Consider the following 14,881-nt stretch of genomic DNA (forward strand, 5'->3'; position numbering starts at 1 on the left):
TAGCAGTTACATTGCATTTTTTACGACAGACATTGTTAATATTAGGCATTCTGGTCTTGGCTGAGTTATAGTTTTTTTCCAATGATTAGTTCTTTAGTAAAGTTTCATTGTATTAAAATTCTTTGCTGTAGTGATTCTGCAAGTGTTTTTCGTGCTGTGAGAACTTAGTGCACTAAGTTAATGCTCTAAAATAAAATATACTTTGATTTTTGGCATGATAATCAGATTGTTTCTCACTCCTAAAAATCTGTTCTTTATTTAAGTTCTTTGCTTAGGGAAAGTAATATTTTTAAGAAATTATCTATTTGCGAGGCAGAGAGTAGGTGAATGGTCCCATCCATTAGTTTATTCCCTCAGAGCTTGAAATGGATTTGGAAGGGGGACAAATTTTGGAACTCAGTCGAGTCTGCATCTCCCACAAGTACGATAGAGACCCAACTACTTGAATCATCACCTGCTGCCTCCCATGGTCTACATTAGCAGGCTGGTATCAGGAGCTGGAATGAGATCTAGAATCCAGGCACTCCCAATATGGGACATGGGCATACTAACCATTATTGGTAACCATTCAACCAAACCACTTGTCCTAAAAGTAGCATTTTAAAAGTTGTAAACTTATTAACTTACTTCTAATCTATCAAAACCCAAAAAGTTTATTCTTTAATTCTTTGTATACCATTTATTTATTGTTTTGCTTTAAAAACCTCAGGTGTGCCATAAGATGTGAAAAATACCTTTCAGAGGGCATCTTAGTCTAATAGTACCTAACAAATGTTAATTTACAGTTCTTGAGAACATTTTGAATATTTTTTTAACTTAAAATTAAAGTGCTTTACATAGTTTGTAGTATAACTGGGGTTGATATTTAAGATTGCTGGAACAAAATAGCAGCTTATCTTACACTTGAAAGAATAAAGCTCAGGGGCCAGCACTGTGGCATAATAGGCAAAGCCTCCACCTGTGGAGCTGGCATCCCATATGGGTGCCGGTTCATGTCCCGGCTGCTCCTTTTCTGATCCTGCTCTCTGCAATGGCCTGAGAAAACAGTGGAAGATGACCCAAGTGCGTGGGCCTGTGCAACCGCATGGCAGACCCTGAAGAAGCTCCTTGCTCCTGGCTTCAGATGCGCTCAGCTGCAGCCGTTGCGGCCATTTGAGGAGTGAACCAGTGGATGAAAACTTTTCTCTCCATCTCTCCCTCTCTCTCTCTGTATCTCTACCTCTCAGATAAATAAATTAAATCTTAAAAAATAAAAAAGAATAAAGTCTAGTGAAAATTTCAAGTTAATTATAAAAGAATCCACAAATACTTTCACTGTACCACTAGTAAGTTTTCTCCTTAAAGAATTGAAAATAAGTCATTCCAGCCATGGAATAAGAAAGAAAAGTTGGATTTTTACTATACATATCTGGAAAACAATACTATACTTATTTTTACCAGAGGAAAACCAAACCAAACTTGTAAAGTATATACTTAGTAGCTAATCTAATCTTTTCAAAGGTAATCTTTATGTGAGTAAACCTACCAACTCAAGTGGCCTACCTTTGTAACTTATAAAATTACATTTTATATTTGGTAAACTGCCTGCAAAGGAAATACATTGAAGTTTCCTGGTTTTTATATCTCAGTAGGCTAAGCAATTGTTGAAGAAAAATGTGTTTTATAAAGATACAAGTACATTTTCAGCTCACTTTTTTCTACAATCAACTTTTTTGTGGCTTAAAAAGTAAGGAGTTTATTGTATTACCATCAGGCTATTAAAATACTTTTGGGCTGATGAAACAGATCAAATTAGAAATGTTGGGGAGAATCCATTGAGATAAGTTCTTGAAATTGAGGGTCACTGGCCGGCTCTGTGGCTCACTTGGCTAATCTTCCGCTTGCAGCGCCAGCACCCCGGGTTCTATTCCCAGTTGGGGCTCTGGATTCTGTCCCAGTTGCTCCTCTTCCAGTCCAGCTCTCTGCTGCGGCCTGGGAGTGCAGTGGAAAATGGCCCAAGTGCTTGGGTCCTGCACCTGCATGGGAGACCAAGAGGAAGCACCTGGCTCCTGGCTTCTGATCGGCGCAGCACGCCAGCCATGTAGGCCATTTGGGGAGTGAACCAACGGAGGGAAGACCTTTCTCTCTGTATCTCTCACTGTCTAACTCTGCCTGTCAAAAAAAAAAAAAAAAAAAAAAAAAAGGGACGTCAGGTCAGGGGCCATATGGGGACCTAGGTTCCTAGGTCAGAAGACCTAACATACAGTGCCTAGTAAATATCTGCTGAACAAATGGGCGCAGGTGGACTCATTGGAGGAAAGGCTGTTTGGAGAGAGAGTTTTGACAGCCCTAACAGAAGAACTTGGTTGTTTTCTTCCACTTACTATATATTGCCAGCCTTTTTATGCTAAAATTTATTTATTTATTTATTTGAAAGGCAGAATGATAGGGAGAGACAAAGAGAGACACATCAGTATCAAAGGGTTACTTCCCAAAATGCCCCCAGCAGTCAGTGCTAGGCCATGGTGAAGTCAGGAACCAGGTATCCCATCCAAATCCTTTTCCTGTAGGCAAAGAACTACACATGGAAAAGTAACATTGTATTTGGTAGAAGAAATGAGAATGCAAGTCTTGTCCCACTGTAAAAAGGTTAAGAAATGTCTTCTGAGAATAGTATGACAACTAGGAAAGATTTTTTTTTCCACACAAAGTTATAAAATCTTTGTGTTTAATAATCTTCCTATTATTCTCTTATTACCTACTTAATCTCCCTAGCGTCGTTATATTTCCTTCTTTTATGCGTTACAGTTTATATGACCTTCTACCTTTATCTCCCTTTTCCTTGGATCCTGGAAATTTGTCTGTTTCTAGCCTCACTGATCTCTCTTTTATTTCATTAATTTCTCATTTCTTTTTTTAATGTATTCTGCCTTTATTGTATTAAGACTTTCTTCTTTGCTATAACTTTTTAGACAATAAATTTCCCTTTACATGCCACTTTAACTGCATCCCATAACCTTTAATACATGATGTTTTATTTCTTAATTTTTAGTATTTCTGTTAACACTGAATGACTAATTTGGAAATGTGTTTTTCAGTTTCCAAATATGTCATTTTGTGAGTTCTTGGATTTAATAAAGTATCTAAGTTAGCTTCATTGTGCTCTAAGGACATGATGCTGACTCACTGAAATGGGTTGCAGGTGATGGGGAAGCCTAGCAAGTGGGGCCAGTATTGTGGTGCAGTGCCAGCACCCCTGTTCAGAGAGCTGGTTCAAGTCCTGGCTGCTCCACTTCTGATCCAGCTTCCTGCTAATGCACCTGTGTAAGATAGCCCATGGAGGGAGTTACTAGTACAATAGTAAGATTGACCAGGATGCAGTTTCTCTCTCCTAACTTCAGCCTGGCCCAGACCTGGCTGTGAATGGCCATTTACAGAGAGAACCAACAGATGATAAATCTGTCCATTTCCGGCTCTGTTGCTCTTCCTTTTAAGTAAATAATAAATCTTCAAGAAAAAAAATCAAGCCAAGTGGTTAGGGTTTTTGTTATTTTTATTTTCTGGCTTTTTAAAAAAAGATTATTTATTTATTACCTGATATGAGATGTGAGATTACCTGATATCAGATTAACCTGCTGTGCCACAATGCAGCCACAAGTGGTCAGTTTTGATTAATGCACCAGTGTGCTTCAGTTGTTGAATAAAGTGTCGTGTGAAAGTTCACATCATCAAGTGTACTAATAGGGTTTTTCAAATTTTCTTTTTTTTTTTTTAACTTGTCTTACCTATTTAGTCAATCCATTACTGAGAGAGGAAGGTTAAAATTTTTTACCACGTGGGGCTAGCATTATAGCTTAGCAGGTAATACTGCTTTGGGCAATGCTGGCATCCCATATGGGACCAGTAACTGTCCTGGGTGTTCCATTTCTGATCCAGATCCCTGCTAATGGCCTGGGCAAAGCAGTGGAAGATGGCCCAAGTATTTGGGCCCCCTCCCTGCCACCCATATGGAAAGACCCAAATGAAGCTTCTAGCTCCTAACTGTAGCTTGACCCAGTGCTGTTGCAGCCATTTGGGGAATGAACCAGTAGATGGAAGATCTTTCTGTGTCTGTGTGTGTGTCTCTCTTTCTCTCTCTGTAGCTCTTTCAAAATAAATAAATCTTTAAAAAAAAATTTACCATGAATAATAAATTCAATTTCTGCCCCAGAAAGCTGTCAGTTTTCCTTGTATGTGTCTTGAGATGTTATTTTTACAAACAAATATGGGATTATTTAAATTCTAGATGCAATGAAACATCTATCTAGAGGTGTTAATGTATTTTTTTTAATTTTTACTGATTTTCATTTTATTTGAAAGGCAAAGAGACAGATCTCCAGTCTGTTTTTTCACTCTCCAAATGCTTGCAACAACTGGAGGTGAAGCCAGGAGTTTGCAACTCAATCTGGATCTCCCATGGGTGGCAGGGACACAAGTTCCTGATGCTTTCTGTAATACCCATCAACAGGAAATTGGATTGGAAGCAGAGAAGCCAGGACTTGAACCAGGCATACCAGTGTGGGATATGGGCATCCCAAACAGTAACACCACCACTGTGCCAAATGCCTGCCTCAACTGTATTTTTAAATAGTTAAAAGTCCATGGTGGCTAGTATCAGTATAACTACTTCAGCTTTCTTTTGGCAGGTGTTTTTGTGGTATTTATTTTTCCATTCATTGACAGTCTTCCTGTGGTCTCAAGGTTTTTATATGTCTCTTAAAAAAGCAGTATATAATTGTGATTTATTAAATGTGGTCTGTAGCTTTAACTTTTTAACTGGAAAGTATAACTCATTTATACTTAATTGACTCTTTATATTTGGACTATTTGTGTCTTCCTGATAATATGCTTTCTCTTTGTCCAACATTGATTTTCTTTCCTTCTAATTTTTACTTTCCTTACTCGCAAATTCCGTTTCCCATGTCTGTTATCTTAAAAGATCATCTAACTCTTTTGACATGTCTACATGTGTCCAGAGCTAATCAGTAGCTTTTCCTTCCTCCTCAAAAGTATGCAGACCCTTTCAATATTTTGGTTCAAATTACTTGGTCCCCTAATTCATATTCTATTATTGTCTAGTATCTTATTTTGAGCCTGTTTTCTTCTTACAGTTTATAGATCATTTTTACTACTGATTTGAAGATATTTGTTTAGGATTTCCAGTTTCTTCCTTGCCATTACTTCTCTGGAATTTTTGGGTGCCTGGATCTGAGAGTTGAACTCTTCAACAGTTGTTGACTAACTCTCGGGTATTCTCTTCACGTATTGCCTCCCCCACATTCTCTGTGTTATCTGCCTCAAACACCAATTGAGTGGTTTCTATAATTCCTCCTTCTTTTCTCCATGTATCTTGATACTCTTTTGTTCACAAGATTTATATATCTTTTTGGATTACATTATGTATTTCTTTGCATCTTCTTTCAGTTCACTATCACTTCATTTGGATTTAATCTGCTTGAGTTTTTTGTGTTTTTCTTTTAAAGATTTACCTATTTTATTTGAAAGGCAGAGTTACAGAGAGGCTGAGAGAGAGAGAGAGAGAGAGAGGTCTTCCATCCTCCAGTTCACTCCCCAGATGGCCATAATGGCTGGTGCTGAACCAATCGAAAGTCAGGAGCTTCCTCCAGGTCTCCCACAAGGATGCAGGGACCCAAGGACTTAGGACATCTTCCACTGTTTTCCCAGGCCATAGCAGGGAGCTGGATTGTAAGTTGAGCGGTGGGGATTTGAACCAGTGCACATATGGGATGCTAGCACTGCAGGCGGGGGCTTTACCCACTATACCACAGCACCAGCCCCTTGAGTTTTAAATTTAAGTAATTCCCTTTTAATTTGTAGTTCTACATGGTTCTAATTAAAAACTTAATCTCTGCTCATATTTTGAAGACTTTTTTTGCTTTTTTACTTTATGTTTCATGTCTACTAATCCCCTTTTTAAAAGTCTTTGGGCACTGTTTCTTCTGCATATAGTTTCTGCTGGTCTCACTCAAGTTACCTTATTATCGTGTGTGAATTTTAAATTTTGTATGTGATGTTCGGTTGGAATCTGATCTGTGGAAATTCTTTGAATTGAAATTGAGCTCATACCAAGAGACTTTTCTTTCTCTTTTGTCTTTGCCATCTGGCAGCACAATTTACCTGGAGCTAGCCTTCCCAGATTGAAATTGTTTTCATACCACACGTTGAGACTCACATGCCCAAGTGCTAGCTTGACATTGCAGAATCTTGGAGGGTTGTTTTTGGTTTTTGGTTTTTGCATCTTCACCTGCAGCTGATGTTAAGATGGTTAGTTATTAAGTTTAACAAAATACTTACAGATTCCCAACAACCTTATCTATACATATATGTAAGTTCTTTGGGTCTTTTACCCAATTTCCTTCAACGATGACTTTTTGTATAACATTAGTACAAGATCAACAACAGAAGATTTCCTTCAATACAGTATACAACTGTATTCTGATTTCACCACTTTTAATGTACCTATTCATGTTTAGGTATGTATTACTATATACAGTTTTGTTGCATGTGTAGATTTATGCAACCACCATCTCAGTCAAGATGCAGAGCTATTTCATCACCATAAGACTCCCTAGAAGGGCTGTTTGTAAATCACCCACTCATTCCTGGTGACCCAAGTTTATGTGCAGGAGCTCCTAGGAAGTAGATGCATCACTTGCACAAGCCCCAAGTTTCATCTCTTCTGCAGTTACCGGGCCAGAAAATCAGTGTATGTATGCAGAAACCCTGTGGGTGAAAGCTGATTGTGGCAAGTGTTTATTTATCCAGGTTCCTGGTCCTACTTTGGGGGTCTTTGCAGGTTCTGTTGCTTGGTGTCATCCCTAAAATTGTTTTAAAATAATGCTTAAGTTGTTCTTCAAGAATTACAGTTGTCTCAGGAGGCTCATTCAGAGTTTTTAATCTGCCATATTTAGAAGCAGGAGACACTGGAAGTGTTAAATATGCACTCCTGTGTTTATAGTTGTCATTGTAAATTCCTTGGTAATTACAGAAGTGAACTTCTTTTATCTTGGTGCCTGTGTATCTCCTCTAATCATTTGGCGATTTTACTAACTCAAAATAAAGTAATATATTTCAAGAGTGGTCATAAAACTTATAATTTGCCTCTTTAAATACTTCAATTTTTAATCACGTATTTTGCTTCTCCCCATAATCAGTTAATGTTAAAATAACTAATGCATGCAGAGGTTAAATAGTTTCTCCACATTCATGATCGTTGGCAAAGTGGGTGATCAAAGCTCACATGAATTGAGTACTTGTCCTGTACTCTACAACTCAGATTTGGTTGGTTTTGTAACTAACTATTAAGTTGAATGCATAAACTCAAATATTATTGATTGCTTTGAATTCTCAAATCAGGTGAAATATCAAATATATGATTTAATTTTAAAAGCAAACAGAAAATGCAAAATCCCCAAACTGGATCCTTAGGGAGTTTGAAAATTAGCATGTTGAGAGAAAATTAGCATGTTTAGAAGTATCTGGCTATCTTAGTATACAAACTGTTTTTGCATAGGGAAGAAGAACCTGTTGGAAATCATGTTTTCAACAGATGGGTGATTGGAAGAATATAGTTTAAATTAAGCCAAGACAAAAATACAGGGAATTTTAAGCCTAAGTGAAGTGGGAAAATGCTGATGAAATTCAATGTTTTGTGCTTGTAATCTTGTGATTGTACAGTTTCTCTATGTGCCAAGGGAAATAGAAACACTGATGTTAGTGCTGGGCTGATTTGGTTTGTCTTTCCAAACATTCTAGATTTCTCTGGTTTGCATTGCCAAACTTCTTTTTCCTTCCTTCAAAGGGATTCTTGAAATACTTTAGTTCACTTTAAAATATGTTTAGGAAGTGTATTTAAAATGTAAAGAGCTCTGGCTGTTTTAAAATAAGTAAATATAACTTTTATATAGGGAGTAATAGTCTCGGGAAATAAGCTAAGCTGTTAGCCAGCCATGATATTTGCCGAATGTCACAGTTTATAATGGACCGGAAGCAAAATTTTACTGTTTCAAGACTGTGATGTGCACAGATATGCTAACCACTTAAGACATGGAAAGATTTGTGTCAGGTTTTATCATTGAATTCAACAGCACTTACTGATTGCTAGATAGAATAGGTAGTTCCTGACTTCAAGAAATTTATAGTATATTGGGGAAGGTTGACAAATTGTTGTGCTACTGTTGTACTTATCAGTATAGAGAGACCCTAAGAACACATGTTTGGGAGGGAGAGAGTTAAGAGAAGGGTTCATCAGAAAAGGTTTCATTGAAGAAGCTGTATCTGAGCTGGGCCTTTTATGGTTTAGCAGAATTCCACCAATATTCAAATGAAACTAGAACATTCTACCACAGAGAAACTCTCAAAATGCCACTTCTTCCTATCCTCAGCCTCATTCATCCCTTTTCTCTTTACTGTTATTGGAACAAATTAAGAAAGGGCTCAGGGCTCAATATGAGCCCTATTTCTAATGTGTTTCTTGGATTTATGTAAAATTTGAGGTCAGCTTTTATTCATGTCCATTTCTAAACTGCATTTTCTCCTAAGGTAGAAAGGGAAAAAGAAAACCATGTTTCACATTTACTTTAGGAATCATAGCATTCATCCTTCTCAGTTTCTCGGGCTCCTGCCATGTCTATTGACCCATGCCTATTTGTTTTCCTGTGTCCTGTTGGCCACTCCCTCCGGCATCTTGCTGCCTGAGATGCCTGTTCATTGAATTCCAGTCCCTTTCTGCTCCTTTTTTCACTTGAATTCATTAACTTCAGGACTTCTCCATTCATATATTTATCACTTTGAGCCTAAGTAGTCATTCACTGTCCATCATCCTTTACTTAGTTCCTAGATGTATTTGATCTGACTTGCTTACTGCTTACTTAAGTACTGCTTAAGTAAGTACTCTTTACTTACCCATTGAGGCAGTGACTTAAACAGATTCTTAACTTTTTTTGTACTATTCACACTAACACCTAATACCCCTACCACCACCACTGCATGATTAGTTGGATTAGTGGTCAATTGATGCCCTGAATGTTTTTTGTAAAGATTTATTTATTGGGGCCTGCGCTATGGCATAGCAAGTAAGGCCACTGCCTGCGGTGCTAGCATCCCACATGGGTGCCAGTTCTAGTCCCGGCTGCTCCACTTCCAATCCAGCTCTCTGCTATGGCCTGGGAAAGCAGTAGAAGATGGCCAAAGTCCTTAGGCCCCTGCACCTGCGTGGGAGTCCCGGAGGAGCCTCCTGCCTCCTGGCTTCGGATCGGCACAGCTGGCCGTTGCAGCCAGTTGGGGAGTCAACCAGCGGATGGAAGACCTCTCTCCTTCTCTCTCTGTGTAGCTCTTTAAAATAAACAGATAAATATTTTTAAAAAAGATTTATTTGAAAGGCAAAATTACAGAGAGAGAATCTTCCTGGTTCAAGGCTGGGCAAGGCCAAAGCCAGGAGCCTGGAACTCCATTCGAGTCTCCTATATCAGTGGTAGGGGCCCAACTGCATTGGAACCAGCAGCCATATGGAATGCTAGCATCACAGGTGGCAGCCTAACCCATTGCACCACAACATTGGCCCCTAAAATACTGGATTTAATTGTATTTTTGGTAATGTCTACAACTGAAGCTTTTTTCATTATCTCTAAAGTAAAACTGTTTTTATCCTCTATGTTAAATGTCAACTTTTCAGCTAATGAAAGCTTTCTTAAGAGCTAAATATTATTTCATTTTGCTCATTCATTTTGAAGTTTTTTTAAACTAGCAAAATTTAATGTAAGAAAAAAATCCCAAACTCAGACAAAGCTAAAGCTTGTCTGGCGTCTGAACATGATTTTTCCTACCTGTACCATATGCCTTGCTATTTCACTCTAAAACTTTCATGAAAAATTTTAAACATTTACTTCTTTTAATTTAGCTTTATGCTGCAGATAATTTATTCATTTGCTGAGCATAGGGCTCAATAAGATCAAAGTCAAATATGCCAACTCTATATGGGCAGTAAACCTCCTGGGATTCTGTAGCAGTGATTCTCACAGCCTTCTCAACAATTCAGTCTAAGTGACAGGTGTTATATAAAGGCCCATAGAAGGGAGAGGGGCAGCGAGACAGATATAAAAAGCCCCATCACCTTTCCCAGCAGAAGGTGGATGATTACCATTGGGAAAGGTTTTGAGGAAAACAAACTAACAAAAAATGCGAGAAATACTAAATTTTAATACTAGTTTTATCATATATTAGCTTTGTAACTTTGGCTATTTAAAAACTTCTCTGAATTGCTTTGTCTTTGGTAAAAATGGAGATAATAGAATATTACAATACACCAAGAACTGAACTGGACGCTTAGAGAAAGAGGAATAATGCGATAAATCATGATGGAGTAGATTATTGCTAAGTGGTAAGTTTGAGATACATTTTCAACTCCTAATTTGTGGTAACAGTCTAATACTAGTCTCGGAGACGTGATTAACCCAGTGTACTCGCCAGTTTCACCTGTAATCCAAAGAATTAATAATGGTACTATATGCGTGAACACAATAAAATACTGAGTTCGTCTATTTAATCTCCTTATTTATTCACTGCCTTTACAGAAGAGCCTTGAATTTAGGAATTCTTCGAGATCCTGGGTCAGAAATTGAAGACAGACAATATCAAATAGATCTGCAGTGCATCAATATTGGTACTGCACAGTGGGATCAACTGAAACCAGAGAAGGAAAGTGGAACAGGAGGGGCACTACCAGAAAGTGAAAGGAACTCCCAGAATCCAGCCCTCGAGTGGAATATGGCCAGCAGGTGGGGAATGACTGATAAACTTTCTAATATTTCAGTGCCGTAAGAACAAGTGGTGATTTAATCTTTACCATGTCTGACTTAAGTGTCTTGATATTGTTTCTGCTTTTCATTACAAACATAAAATATATTTTATAATTGTAGCTGATGATTTTGCTTGGAATCCTTCTAGTCCTACCACTGTTATACTGTAATTATTACAAATTTAGGACTATGTCAGTATTTAATTTTTTTAAAGCTTGCTATTTGATGAAAAGATCCACTTCAGGCTAAAGGTTACATTCATATTTTGTCTAGAAACCCATTGTGTTCAGGGCTATCTATTTATTTATTTATTTTTAATATTTATTTATTTGAAAGAGTTACACAGAGAGAGGAGAGCCAGAGAGAGAGAGGGAGAGAGGTCTTCTATCCGCTGGGTCACTCCCCAATTGGCCACAACTGCCAGAGCTGCACCAACCCGAAGCCAGGAGCCAGGAGCTTACTCCAGATCTCTCACGCGGGTGCAGGGGCCCAAGGACTTGGGCCATCTTCTGCTGCATTCCCAGGCCATAGTAACAATTACAGTGTGAATGTATGTGTTAGAGTAGGGGAGCAAACAAGTTTATCTGGCTTTGGGTTTTTGCCTTCCACTTTAACTGAAACTAGCTATGTTCACAGAGAACATTTTTTGTCTTTAAAGCTTTATTTATTTGAAAGGCAGAGTGATAAAAAAAGAGATATCTTCCAAACACTAGTTCACTCCCCAGATGCCCTGCAATAGCCAAGGCTGGAAGAGGCTGAAGCCAGTCTTCATTCAAGTCTCCCACATGGGTGGCAGGGGCCCAGTGACCTCAGCACTACTACTGCCTCCCAGGCTTACTAGCAGGAGGCTGGATCTGAAGCATGAGAGTAGCCAGATTTGAATCGGGCACTCCCACATGGGATGCAGGCATCCTTGTGTTGGTTTAACCTGCTATGCTGTAACACCTATCCCCATGGAGAACATTTTTACAGGAACTAGTTCTGAATGTGAGCTGCTAAGATTTGTGGAGGGACAGTTGTTTGGCACAGTGGTTAAGATGCTGCTGGCATCCTGGTGTAGGAGTGTCTGAGTTTGGGTCCTGGCTGTGCTTCCCATTCCGACTTCTGCTAATGCGTACCCTGGGAGACAGCAGAGAGTGATTCCAGTACCTGGATCCCTACCAACCATGTGGGAAACCTAGATTGAGTTCCTAGCTCTTGAGTCAGCCTGGCCAAACTCCAGTTGTCATGAGTATTTGGGGAATGAACCAGTGAATGAAAGGTCTGTCTCTTTCTTTACCTTTCAAATAAATAAAAATATTTTTTAAAATTTTATTTAAGGTTACAGATTTCATGTATTTAAATAAAAGGCTTATAGAGAGCCACTGCTATCTTACCTAGGCTGTTACTGGTTCTCATCAGACTGACAGGTAGCAATGTTTGATACAAAGGCAGTACTAGGAGACCAGCATTGCAGGACAGCAGGTTGAGCTTGCAATGTTGGCATCCATATTGGAGTGCCAATTTGAGTCTTGGCTACTTCACTTCTGATCCAGCTGCCTGCTAATGCACTTAGGAAAGCAACAGAAGCTACCCCAAGTACATGGGCCCCTGCCACCCATGTGCGAGACTAAGATGGAGTTCCTGGCTCCTGGCTTCAGCCTGGTACAGCCTTGGCTTTTGAGGCCATTTGGAAAGTGAGGCAAACAGATGAAAGATCTTTTTCTCTCTCTGCCTCTTGCTCTCTCTCTGTTGCTCTACCTTTCAAATAAATGTCTTTAAAAAAAAAAAAAGAAAGAAAATAGTAGGCATTAAAGCTGCTTTATACTATAAAACTAGAAATCTTTATGATTTTAAGAAGGTGTTTGTTATTGTTCATCTGTTTTTCTACTTATAAGAAGGAATCAGTGTCATCTGTTGCTTTGTGATTGAATTTCTTTACAGCACTTTGTGTAGACTTTGTTGTATGGCTTTTTTAAAATACTTTGATTGCTTTGATACTGTTTCTTCAGCACTGAGCTGTATTTGTTCATGTTATGGCAATAATAATAACCACAACATTAATAATGGATTATAAAGTGTTTTTACTCTATATAACCTATCTAAATTTTCACAGTGCTATGAGTTAAGAACTACTGTTTTCCCTGATTATAGATGAAGAAATAGAGGCCTAATCACAGTAAGCAATTTGCCTAAAACCAAATAGTGAGATGTAGTTGTTCTCCTGTGCATGGTTTGCAAAGTTATTCCTCATAGATTTTTGTGATGATTTTGCCTGGAACTCTCATAAGTCACCCTTTTCAATTGCTTATCATTCATCTCATCTCTGATTAGATAAGATGTTGTCTAAGAGATTTTCTCTGAGCCAAACACAAAACATAGCTATGTACCCATTGTTTTTGTTCCTGTCATATATGTATATGTATTACTTATACATATAATACTTATATGTATTTTTGTGTAATTATATTTTCTGGATCCTGAGGACAAAGATCATCACCTCCTGTTAATTTTTTCTGTAGCACATAGCACTGCCACAACATAAAATGTATTACTGAAAGGGTTAATAACAAGACTATATGAAGAACTCCAGCCAATATTAAAAAAACACACAAATAATCCAATTAAAAGTGGGCAATGGAAGTAAACAGACATTTTTTCAAAGGAAGATGTATAAATGGCCAAAAAGATACTTGAAAAAAAATGTTTAAAATCACTAATCACCAGGGAAATGCAAATCAAAACCACCATAAGATACTACCTCACTCTAGTTATTTGGTCTGTTATGAATAAAAATCAGAAAATAACAGGGACTGATGAGGATGTGAAGGAAATGAGATATTTGCACACTGCTGGGAATTTAAATTAGTAGAGCCATTGTGGAAAACACTATGATGCTGCCTCAGAAAAACAAAATACAGCTACTGTATGATCCATCAGTCCCACTACTGAGTATAACATTGTACTTCCAACAGTTCATGAAAAAATAGAGTTAGGTGGCAGATATTTGGCACAGCAGTTATGTCACCACTTGGATGCCCACATCCTTTGCGGAAGTGCCTGTTTAAAGTCCCAACTCTGCTTCTGATCCAGCCTTCCAGAAGGCAACAGGTGACAACTCAAGTGCATGGGTCCATGCCACCCACATGGGAGACCCAGATTTACTTCAAAGCTTCTGGCTTTGCCTTGGCCCAGCCCTGACTGTTGCAGGCATCCTTCCCTCTCCCTCTTTCTTTTTTTGCCTTTAAAATAAATAAAATAAATTTTAGAAAGGAAAATTGAAACTAGAAGAAAAGTTTATTATGGTACAAATTTGTGAAACCCATTCATAGTTTTTTCATAATACCATCTTTAATGAACTATCTGAAAATCCTTCATATGCATGGATTTCAAATTTTTGTACCAAAATAAACACACTTTAAATTTAATTTTCCATGAATTTTCTGTAGTACTCTCATATGTCCAAAAGGAATTAAAGAATTCTGTCAGAGACATCTGCATTTCTGTGTTTATTGTAACACTTTTCACAATAGCCAAGAAATGGAAATAATCTAAGTGTATGTGGTGCATTATACGCAAGTGAATGCTACTTAGCCATTTGGACTTCTTGTCATTTATAACAGTGTGGTTAGAACAAGTGTTGCATGATTATATTTATATGTGGAATCTGAAAACATTAACCTCACTGAAATTGAGATTGGAATGGTGATTTCCAGAGGCTGGCAGAGTAGGGAAGAGGAATGAATGAAGAAAGGTTTACTAATGGATACTAAATTATAGTTAGATAGTAATATGAGGTACTGATTGGTATTATAGCACACAGTAGAATGACTGTTAAAAAAAGTAATGTACTATGTAGTTTTCAGAAAAAAAACCAGAAGATTTTGAATGTTTTACCCTAAAGAAATCATAAATGTTGAATTTGAAAATTATACAATGTTTATATGTATTGAAACATCACATAGCACCCATACAAACATGTCCCGTTTTATGTGTCAGATAACAAAGTAAACAATAAAAACAAATAAAATGTATTATTGTAGTCTTTCACGGACAAGTGATTGAAT

The 14,881-nt window shown here is 37.8% G+C and overlaps 1 protein-coding gene across 21 annotated transcripts in view; it reads left to right on the plus strand.

The window, feature by feature from the left end:
* The window catches only part of VPS13B (vacuolar protein sorting 13 homolog B), a 779,033-nt gene that overhangs the window by 463,901 nt on the left and 300,251 nt on the right, over positions 1-14,881 (plus strand). For all 21 annotated transcript variants that reach the window (XM_089336373.1, XM_089336374.1, XM_051844658.3 and 18 more), the window contains one exon: positions 10,611-10,814. In XM_089336373.1, coding sequence (XP_089192499.1) covers positions 10,611-10,814 — 204 coding nt within the window. The remainder of the gene's footprint in view (positions 1-10,610; positions 10,815-14,881) is intronic.

Source organism: Oryctolagus cuniculus, chromosome 6 (genome assembly GCF_051225735.1).
Source record: "Oryctolagus cuniculus isolate XC-2025 breed Fujian yellow rabbit chromosome 6, ASM5122573v1, whole genome shotgun sequence".
NCBI lineage: Eukaryota > Metazoa > Chordata > Mammalia > Lagomorpha > Leporidae > Oryctolagus > Oryctolagus cuniculus.